Source organism: Pan paniscus, chromosome 21 (genome assembly GCF_029289425.2).
Source record: "Pan paniscus chromosome 21, NHGRI_mPanPan1-v2.0_pri, whole genome shotgun sequence".
NCBI classification, from domain to species: Eukaryota; Metazoa; Chordata; class Mammalia; order Primates; family Hominidae; genus Pan; species Pan paniscus.
Window position 1 is genome coordinate 23,446,515 of NC_073270.2, and position 10,111 is coordinate 23,456,625.

Below are 10,111 nucleotides of genomic sequence, written 5' to 3' on the forward strand. Positions count from 1 at the left end.
GGCCTTGCTGCTCTTTTGAAACATAACTGGTGTCTGCACATTCCAGGTCTCATCTCTGCCACCCCTCCCTCCAAGCCAGGGCCACCTCCAGACCCCCGGATGTGTAGAAGCATGCACTGCCCCGAAGAAAACGCGTTGCCCCCAGGTAACTTCAGGTACCTCCTAGGGCTAACGCCTCCTTCTATGCCATATTGAGCCTTATCTCTTGCTTCTTCCCGCCCCCCTCCCACATTAAAAGGCCCCCAAAGCATTGAGGAGCGGCTTCTCTTTATGAAGCTGGGGAGAAGGCGGGCGATAAAGATTGGGCGTTTAAATTGGCCATTTGGAAGATTACATCTCTTCAGCGAGGGTCTTTCTTTCAAAACTCGCACTGAATTAAGGGTCGTGGCTACTCCGTACCCGGCTCTCAAAGGCACGGCACCTTTGAATTAGGTCGCGGAGTGGCCTGGGCGAGGGGACCCGGGGCCATCAAAGGCCCGAGGGAAGGCCGTGGGGCGACACCCGTCTAATGACAAGTAATTGAAGGATTCGACGCCGCGCATTACCAGCGGAACGGGAGGCATTAATTATTTAAAAACGATTAGCCTTGCCGTGTGTCCTGCAGGCGTCCCATCATGTTCAGCGAAGATAACCAGCCACCCGAGGCGAGCCGGGGCTCGGAGGGCGGCGGGCGCGCTCCCCAGCAGGCTTCGGGTGCGGTGGACACGGGCGCACAGCCCAAGGCACCAGGGAAGGAGAGGAGGGGCCACCAAGGGTCCCCACACAGGAAGGTGACTACATAACACTGACCCTGCTGAACAACGAAGCAGATTTCTGCCCACTTGGGTTCGAAGTCTGGCGACTGCGGCGCAGATGGGAAAAGCTTTCCGGTCGGGGGTGGTGGGCAATTTCCATGTGCCAGTTCCCTGTCGCATCAGACCAAAGACCCAAAGTAACCCAGCCAGGCACGGGCCTCTCACAGTGCCTGCTACCCAGGCGTTTAAAGTAAAGACCCCAGAGAGAATGTGGATCTGGCGTGGGGGCAGGGAAGGGGGGGGCGCTGGTAGACACCTGGGGAAATACAACTTTATTATACCCTGCTCTCGAAAACCGAGAGTCCTGAGGTTTCAAGGGGCAGCAGCAGAACTACTATTTTTCCGAGGTCCACGCCTTTCCGCAGGCGGCGGAAAGACGCGGCTGGTTCTGTTGGGTCCTACAAACTCTCTTCCTCCGGAATTCCCGAGGGCAAGCCCGGCACGCGCGAGCGTGCTCCTGCCCGTGGAAGGGGGGAAATCGGCGACTGGGTTGCAGGGAGAATGCGATGATAAATGGCCCTGCGTCTGCTTTCTGACTTTCTCTCCTGGACCCAGCTCGTAACCCCAGAGGCTCCCCAACCTGCCTGCCGCCAAGCACGGCTGTGCGCAAAGGCCACCAGCCGCTTCCTGCAGCCAGAGCTAAGGTTCACTCGCCTCTTAGAAAGGCGCGGCCCCTCCCCTGCTGCTGCTTGATGCCGATCCCCATCGTCTCCTCGGCCTGCCTGTGTCCGAGAAAGAGTTGAGACTGGACTCGAACCCCTGCGCGCCAAGGGAGGGCGTCACCATGCTCGGGCCTCAGCCTCTTCAAACTCCCATGCACCAAGCACATCATTTTCTGCTGACCCCCACACTAGATTCTGGGGCCAAGGGGGTTCCCCACACCCCACCTTCCACTGTTCTCTGGAAACATGCTGCTCTCAGATCGAATCCCCAGACCCGAGCCGCTCGAGGGGCCTGTGTGGCTTCCTCGGGGCCCTACCAAACTCCTCTAACTGAGCTCAGAGCCTAAGCGGTCTGAGTTTGCAACTCTACGACCCCTCATCCTTCCAAGTCATGCACTTTCCGAACCCCCTGCAAAAAAACCCAACGCCTTGAGTCTCAGTTGGCTGAGCTTACCACCAGCCAAGCCCGCCCGGGCGTCCGAGCCCTGGAAGGGAGAAGGACTGGCTGGGGGAGGGGCGGTGAGCGGACAGGAGTGGGGTGCGGACGCTGAGGAGGGGAGCCGGGCGCGGCCCCCGGGTGGGCGCGCTCCCTACCTGCGGCGGCCGGCGGGCCGGCGGGCGGGCGGGCTGCGGAGCGTCCAGCTCGCGGAGGGAGGAGGCCGACTGCTCCGAGCCGAGGCATCCCCGCATTTATTTGAGCTCAAACCAAGCGACTGTTGACTTTAGCACACAAAGCAAAGATTTCACTGCCCGCTAGTTTAAAAATGAATATTTTACCAAGATATCGATCAGCGTTATAAAATTCAGTTAAGTACAATGGGATCCTGGCAAAAAAAAAAAAAAGAAAAAAAGAATAATAAAGGAGGGGGGAGGCAATATAATATCTGTGCAAATTTGCTGAAGTGTGACGTGGCATGGAAAGTTTACCCTCCTGGAATTCGGATCTAGAATGTTTTTTTCGGTTGTTTACAGACTTTGTTTATTCACAGATCATGGTTGCTTAAACCGGCGCGCGGAAGGCGTGGGGAAAAAAGGAAAAAAAGGAGGGGGGAGAGTCTCTGCACCCCACAATGAGTAGAGTTGGGGAAAGCGCGCAGTGGCGATTTGTGAGCTCATAAGCTCGGAACCCGGGCTAGGGGAGGGATTTAAGCGGGAGGGGGGCGTGAAAGACACAAGAAGCACAGAAAAGCCTCCGAAAGCGCCTGCTCCCCGACATCCTTTTTATGTATTCGGACAGAACTATATCTTATCGGCCGGGATCAGTGAAGGGGGGCGCGCTAAGTAGTTTAAAACGACCCTCGCACAATGGGCGTGCCATACGAAACATAGCAGGTTAGGGCAGCGCTTTCAGCCTCCATCGTCCCCCACTCGGCCCCCGGCCCTGCCTCTCCGCTCCTTCGCCACGGGAGCCTTTTATGTGATAATGAAACACATTTCAGGCCGGGCTCACGACGTGTGTGTCCTTGCTAGGAGGAGAGACGGCCTGATTGCTGGCTGTGGCCTCCGGATCCCCCCCCTCCCCAATTTCTCTTCCTTGTGTTCTTCGGGACAATGTGGCATGTTAAGAAAGGGATTTGGTGGCGGGAGGGGGGCAGTGGCGGGTGGGAGGCGGAGGCGATGCCAAACCCCCCTCAAGCGCGTGGGAAGGCCAGGCTTGTTGGGGAAGGCCGCGGGGTGGGGGATGGTGTGGCAGAGACCCCAGCAAGGTAGCACTCAAAGACAGTCTCCAGGTCTGGGGCGTAGCTGGAACACTCCAGGTTAGGATGGTCAAGAAGCCCAAAGATCTAATCTTGAAAAAAGGAGCCTGAGCTTAGAAACCTGAGGCAAAAAGTCCTAGCCTCCAGGCTTTCGGAGTGTTTTTACCCACCGCAAGCCACTGCGCGCGGGAGTGGCTCCCAAGTCTGCCTGACCCGCGATGACACTGATCCTGCCCTCGCCCAGCCAGCAGATGTCCTGGGCAAAACCAACACCAGACTCCCCTTTGCGCTCTCGGCCTTGGTTTTCACTGCCGTTGGCCGTCCTTTTAGGCCAGCGAGGTCGTCTGGGGGGAGAGGCAGCATGGTGTATAAGAATTCACTCTGGGATTTTTCGTTACACTTTTAGAGTCCTTGAAGGCTCACAAAATACCTGCATAACCCCTGGGCCCTGCAAACCTGGATTGCCAACCTCACCTAACTTACAAGAAGATTTGCAAGAGCCTTGAGTTTTGGAGGGAGATGGGGAGCAAATTTGCCGACAGTGGCATCTTCACTACTGTCATGGTCCATTGGCCAGACACCCCTTACCTCCTCCTCACTCCAAATATACCCTATTTTTAAAAAACAGACTTGGATTGTTACCCTGACTTACCCTTTCAAACCAATTCCAGGAGAAGATCTTCTAAATGTTTCCCTACACCAAGTGTCTCGCCATTTCTGGGTTAGCAAGGTCTTTCTGGGTTAGCAAGGTCTGCCATGGTTGTGCACAATACCTGCTCCAGGGAGAAGGGTGGGAAAGGGTGGCACCCTGTGTACAGAGGAGGCTGGAAGATCCAGGCAGAGTCCCAATTCCACCACTGTTCACAGTGGTGAACAGGCAAAGTGCTGCACCACAAATTTGCAAGTTTGATCCAGGCTCATTGACCTGAAGGGAGGCCCAAGATCAGAAGTACAGCAAAAACATGTGAAATCGAGGCTTCCCCCAAGAGAAGCAAGCTGTGGGGCCCAAGAGACCACAACAACAGGGCACATTCAAACAGCCAAGGTGGAAAATTGTGATATGTGGAGAGTGATCTTCTACTGGCTTTAAAAATAAACCTGCTGGAATGGTCTTCCTGGGATCTGTGTATTTCATTGTGTGTAAAGTTAACCCCCAAATTCAAAAAGTAACCATAAACCGTATGAGTTCCATTTAATAATGTGCTTGCTTTAGTGTTTAGGGGGATGTGTACTGGTATCTGCAAATTTGAAGTGGATTTAGAGAAATAAGATGGATTGACCAGTGGAGATGAAGATAGATGGACAAGTATGTGATAAAGCAAATATAATGAAATGTTAATTGCAGAATCTTGGGAGCAGGTCCCTGTGTGCCTACTGTAAAATTCATTCAATTTTGGTATGTCTGAAAATTTTATTAATAAAATGTTGGGAAAACAGCAACACTCCCTGGGCCAAAATAAAATACAACCTGCAACCAGACAGGGTATCCCTCCCTCCTTCTTGAAATAATTTCCAAGCCTGTATATTTTGTAAGCCAAGTAAAGAAAAGAAAAATCTGGAAGAAAAGATTCAAGGGATAAAACCGGGTATAACACTTTAATATAGATTTGTGGAACTCTGGCCCTTGCAGCCAGAATACACATTTATAAGCCATAAATAAAGCACGCAGAAACCATAAATTAATCAGACCCGAGACCTGGATTTCACCGTGTCAAGATTGGGAATGCTTTTTTTTTTCTTTTTCTTGGTCATTTACAACAGACCCTTACATTATTTTTTTTCCTGTTTTTAAACAATAGTACAACCCTCTGGTTCTGTTAAAACTACATGGTTTTACACCGAGTCACTCACAAAAGTTTTTTTTTTTTTTTTTTTTTTTAAGTAAGACTTCCCTGCAACAACAGCAATGGAGGAGAACAACAACAACAAAAAAATCAGAATCTGCAGGTGCTTGAAGAAGCAGGAGTCTACACAGTAGTGGAAACCGGAGGCTTTTTTTTTTTTTAACTTTATATTCTTTCCCGTTTTCCTCCTTATATAGAACGTGGGGTATCTGTGTGGTCCTCTGTTTGGGACGGAAGGGCTGCAGCGGGTGAAGGGAGACTGCTGTCTTGGGGGTGTTGGGGTGGGGGTGTTATGGATTTCTTCTCCCTTGCGTCTCTGCAACACCGTCTCCCCAAAGTCTCGACCCCCACTTGCTCTCTCACTTATTCTCGATCCGGGGTGCCAGAGTTAGCCGGGCCTGAAGCCGTCGTCTTCTTAAGAGGAGTTCATAATGGGCCGGGAGTACACCCCCTGGTAGTAGGAGGTATCTGCGGCCAGGGGCGAGGCGTCCAGGCCCGTTTTGTTCGTGACCGGGCCCATGGCCAAGCTGCCAGGCATGGGGGAACCGTAGCCGGGGTAGTGCATCACCTGTTCGTAGGCCTTGAGGTCCATTTTGTGGGGCTGGTGGTGGTGGTGGCTGTGGTGGTGCTGCTGCTCCGAGGACATGAGGTTGTTGATGGAGAACGGGTGGTTGAAGGCGTAGTGGTGTTCCGGCTTCAGGTGGGCCTCAGGCGGCAGGCCCGGGTGGTGGGGCGGGCCCAGCAGGTGGGCCGCGGCCTGCTGCTGCTGCTGCCCGGGAGAGGGCGCCGGCTCTGGGGGGCTCAGCGCCGCAGCCGGCGTCCCCTTCAGCTCTCCCAGGCCCACTCGCTTGTGCTCCTGGCACGGGGAGGCGCTTGAGTGAGGCGACTCGGTGCCCACCGGAGTCTCGGAGGCCGGCCCGGCGGCCTCCCCGAGTTGAGCCTGTGAGGCCTGGGCCCCGGCGGCCGCCTTCTTGCCGCTGCCGGCGGCGCCTGCGGCCTCCTTCAGCGCCAGCTGCTTCTCGCACTTGAAGCGCTTCTGGCGGCGCAGGTAGCAGCCGTTCTCGAACATGTTGCCCGAGTCAGGGTGCAGGGTCCAGAAGGAGCCCTTGCCGGGCTTGTCGGGCGAGCGGGGCACCTTCAGGAAACAGTCGTTGAAGGAGAGCGAGTGGCGGATGGAGTTCTGCCAGCGCTGCTGGTTCTGCCGGTAGAAGGGGAAGAGGTCCATGATCCACTGGTAGATCTCGCTCAGCGTCAGCATCTTGTTGGGGCTCTGCTGGATGGCCATGGTGATGAGCGAGATGTACGAGTAGGGCGGCTTTGCGTGCGTGTAGCTGCGCCTGTAGGTCTTGGGGTCGCGGGCGCGGCTCAGGCCCGCCTGCCCGTACATGGGGCTCATGGAGTTCATGTTGGCGTAGGGGGCCAGGCCGCCCATGGCCCCGGCCGCCTGCCCCCCGAGCGGGCTCAGGCTGGGACTCAAGTGCGGCCCCATGCCCGCCACGCCGGCCGCCCCGGCCGAGCCGCCCATGCCCGCCATGGCGCCCGCGCCGGGGGACATCCCCGCCAGGGACGGGCTCATGCCAGCGCCCACGTACGACGACATGTTCATGGAGCCCGCGCTCATGTTGCCCGAGCCGCTGCCCATGGCGGCCGCCGACATGCTCATGTACGTGTTCATGCCGTTCATCCCCAGGCCGGCGTTCATGTTGCTCACGGAGGAGTAGCCCTGCGGACAGAGCCCCGGGAGGGAGGCGACAGCGTTAGCACCGCGGCTGGAGGGTGCCCAGACCTCCCACCCACCGCCCAGGCCTCCGCGTCCGGGGAGGCCTCCGGGGAGCCCTTTCGTCCCCGATGGCCCAGTCTCCGAACTCCGAGTCTGTTTCATTCAGGGAGAGTCATGATCGATCGCCCTTGGGAAGGTGGCGAGCGGATTGCTGCTTGGGCATGTGGCCCGTTCCTAGCCCTTCTCCACCTCGCCCAGATTCTAGAACAGGGGTCCCATGGAGTACTCCCAAGCCAGCACCCAAAATACATTCCCCTACCCCAGAGTCTCCCCAAACTCTCCCACCAGCATACTGAGCTGGCGCCCGAGGCCCGAAGTCCCCGGACGCCACCTCCGGTCGCAGCAAGCAACCTGCGGGACAACGCGCGGGGCGCCTCGGGCTGCCTCCAGCGAAGACTGTCCCGGGCCCCCTCTGTCCCGTCTCCCTCCAGGGACCCCCTCCCTTGTCCCAGGGAAACTGCAAGGCAGTGCCTGTGCGGAGTGCGGGGGCGGCTGGAGGCACTGAACGGGGCAATAGGGAAAGAACCGACACCTGAACCACACGCGGCTGAGCTTTGCAGGCACAAACTTTCTTTCTCTTTGTCCACTAGTCTTTGACTCTGCCTCCACTTCAGCCCCCAACTCCTACCCATCTTCTCCTCCTCAGCTCCCCACCCCCTCGCCGGCCGACCTCCCACCCCTCCCCAGCCGCGCGCTGCCAAACATAACTCTGTTAGGATAGTGCGTGGCTCGGCCACGAAGAGGATTTGGAGGCTCCGCAAGTCAATATTTGATCACAAAGTTAATATTATCTCAAGGCTAACAGTGTGTCGTATAAAAAAGAGACCCATTTGATTCCAAGGAGGGCGGAAAAGGCGGCTGCCCAGAAAGGCTGGGGTTGTGGGGCGGGGTGGGGGGGTGCCAGCGAGGGAAGCGGTCCTGAGGTTGGGGAAGGAGCGAGCGCCGCCGCTCCACTTCCCCCTGGAAAAGACGAGCGCTTACCTCGGGCTCTGCATAGTAGCTGCTCCAGTCGGACGGCTCGTGCCCTTCCATCTTCACCGCTCCCAGCATACTGGAAGCCGAGTGCATGGCAGTTTAAAATTTAACAGCCACAACAAACGACCAGCAATCACCCCCCACCCCCACCCTCTTTTAAAAAAAGTCAGCCAAAGCACCGTCCCCTCCTCCCTCCCTCTCTCGCGCTCCCTCTCCCTGGGCTCCACTCCCTCTCTCTCCCTGGGCAGGCCGGAGGCGGTAGTTGGAAGTGGGCGGGAGGTGGGGGGGGGGGCGAGGAGCGGAGGAGGCCCAGGCCAGCGCCCCGCGGTAGGGAGCGCCCGCCGCCGCCGCGCTCACGGGCTGCCGGGTGGCGGCTGAGGTTGGCAGTGCCGAGCTGCCCCGAGGCGGCGGGAAGCGCACGGCGCGGGGGCTGGTGGGGGGGGGGGGTGGGGAGGAGGAGGAGGAGGAAGGAGGAGGAGGAGGAGGCGGTGGTGGAGGAGGAGGAGGAGGAGGAGGAGGAGGAGGAGGAGGAGGAGGAGGTGTGGACCGCGGAGCGGACAAGTGCCGCAGTGACGTGGGAGGCTGGTGATATAGCGCGGCGCGCTGGCGCGGGCCTCCAATCCCCAGACCCGGGGCAGCCCATTTGAATAATCAGCTCACACCTAGGTGAGAGGTAGCCGCAGCCGGCGCTCCGCACCTGCCCCTTAGCGCCTGCCGTCCGCCCCACCGCCGCGGCGCCCCGCACTCCTGGGCGGGCCAGGGGAGCGGGCTGGGCGGGCGATCGGGCACGCGGGATCCCTGGTCGAGCCCCCTTTCCTCCCGGGTCCACGGCGAGTCCCCTGAGGAAGGAGGGACCTGGGAGGAAACCACCCTCTGGGGAGGCTCCGGCCTCCAGCCCCCGCCCCGTCCCATCGCGCCGGGCGCCCGGTGCGCCTGTCGGAGGGCGCGTCCGGCCTCAGTGCCCGGCAGATCCCTATGAAAGCCGGATTTCTTTATGCCGGGTTTCTTCGCTCTCAGTGCTCATTCTCTGTCAAAACAGCAAGTCCATGACAGCCAATTTGCAAAGCGCTGTCCTATTTAGAAAAACTACGTACACACCTTTAACTCGCCCGCTGCTGCTCCTGCGAGGCCCCTCCCTGTTACAGTTCAGACCCGGAACGGCCTCGGGAGAAGCGCGGGGCACACGGTCTGGCCGCCTCGGCTCTCCGACTCCTCAGACACCGGCCGCCAGGGACCCGCAGTGGGGCGGCCGGCGCCTGGCGCAAGCAGCCCCTCTAGCAGCGGCCGACGTTTGGGAGGCTGAGATTTGTCTCTGATATTCAGGCCGGCGTGTTTCAAGGTTACTTTTCAGTCACAACCGAGGTGCCCACAGCATTTCGTAACTAAAACAAACAGGGCAGGAGGTGGGGAGGGAGGGGTGAGGAGAGAAGAATCCAGGAATCAATGATGGGGCATATGGAGTTGACTTCAAGAGCGTCTCTGTCCTCTCTGTCTTCCAGAGGGACTGCTTAATAGAAATTAGAAACTCCAGCAATCGTATACTTTTATTTCCCCAGCAGCTCTTGGGTTCAAAAATTGTCTTCTGTTCTGGGTTAGCCTGTGAGCCCAGATTTGGAGTGGGGGGATATTGCAGGTGTTTGGATGTGGAGGCTCTTTCTTAGTTCTGAAAACCTGGCTGGACCTTGGGGATCCAGCCCTGTACCCACCCCCTCAGACACAGAGAATGCATAGGAACTAGTGGGCATCCAGCCCACCTGTCCAAAATTGGGGGCGATGGTGGCAGAAGACAGGCGAGATGGCAGACACGGAGCTTCGCATTGAAGCTTGAGTAAGGGTGAGGCTGGAAGGCAAGCGAGGAGGGAGCAGTAGGCACAGGGGAACCACTTCCCTAACCCCAGGACTCTCAGGTCTGCACGGTTTGGGACACAGAAGGAAGCCGCCGGCAGCATCTTTTGCTGCTGAAATGCAGATGGTTTGGACACTTCATAAAGAGGGCATTAATAAGCCCGCCGAGTGAGCGCCAGAGCGGGATTCTCCCACAAATTCAAGGTCTGTATCTCCGCGGAAGCCGTGCCCATCGGTCCCCAGAGTGCTGAAGGCTCCCACGAGGGGCAGGCCAGCCCGGTGCGCCAGGGAAGGGGCTTGATGGTGTGTACGGCTACGTAGTGAACGTGGAGGTGTGCGCAGCGGAGTCAGAGGGGCTAGATCCCCAGCATTTCCCACGGGGTCCCACCTAGCGCGTGGATGGGAGCAACTTCATCACTCCACCGAGGGCAGGGAAAGAGGAGTACGCATTGGAGCTCAAAGAATGAGCAATTTTTCAAAGCTTTCTCCGCAGGCCAGGGCAGACACACACGCA

At 57.9% G+C, this 10,111-nt stretch overlaps 1 protein-coding gene across 1 annotated transcript; it reads right to left on the reverse strand.

The window, feature by feature from the left end:
- Nucleotides 1-4,544: 4,544 nt before the first annotated feature.
- FOXA2 (forkhead box A2) lies at nucleotides 4,545-8,140 on the reverse strand. Its single transcript, XM_008954744.5, has 2 exons — nucleotides 7,759-8,140; nucleotides 4,545-6,720 (listed from the first exon to the last, which is right to left on the reverse strand). The coding sequence occupies exons 1-2, from the start codon at nucleotides 7,843-7,845 to the stop codon at nucleotides 5,413-5,415; spliced, it is 1,395 nt and encodes a 464-aa protein (XP_008952992.3). The 5' UTR covers nucleotides 7,846-8,140; the 3' UTR covers nucleotides 4,545-5,412.
- Nucleotides 8,141-10,111: the final 1,971 nt, after the last annotated feature.

Bases quoted from the DNA above. Each gene is read 5' to 3' on its own strand.
- FOXA2 (XM_008954744.5), bottom strand. From the start codon at position 7,845: ATGCACTCGGCTTCCAGTATGCTGGGAGCGGTGAAGATGGAAGGGCAC. The intron at 6,721-7,758 runs GTAAGCGCTCGT...CTCTGTCCGCAG, and splicing joins GCTACTATGCAGAGCCCGAG to GGCTACTCCTCCGTGAGCAA.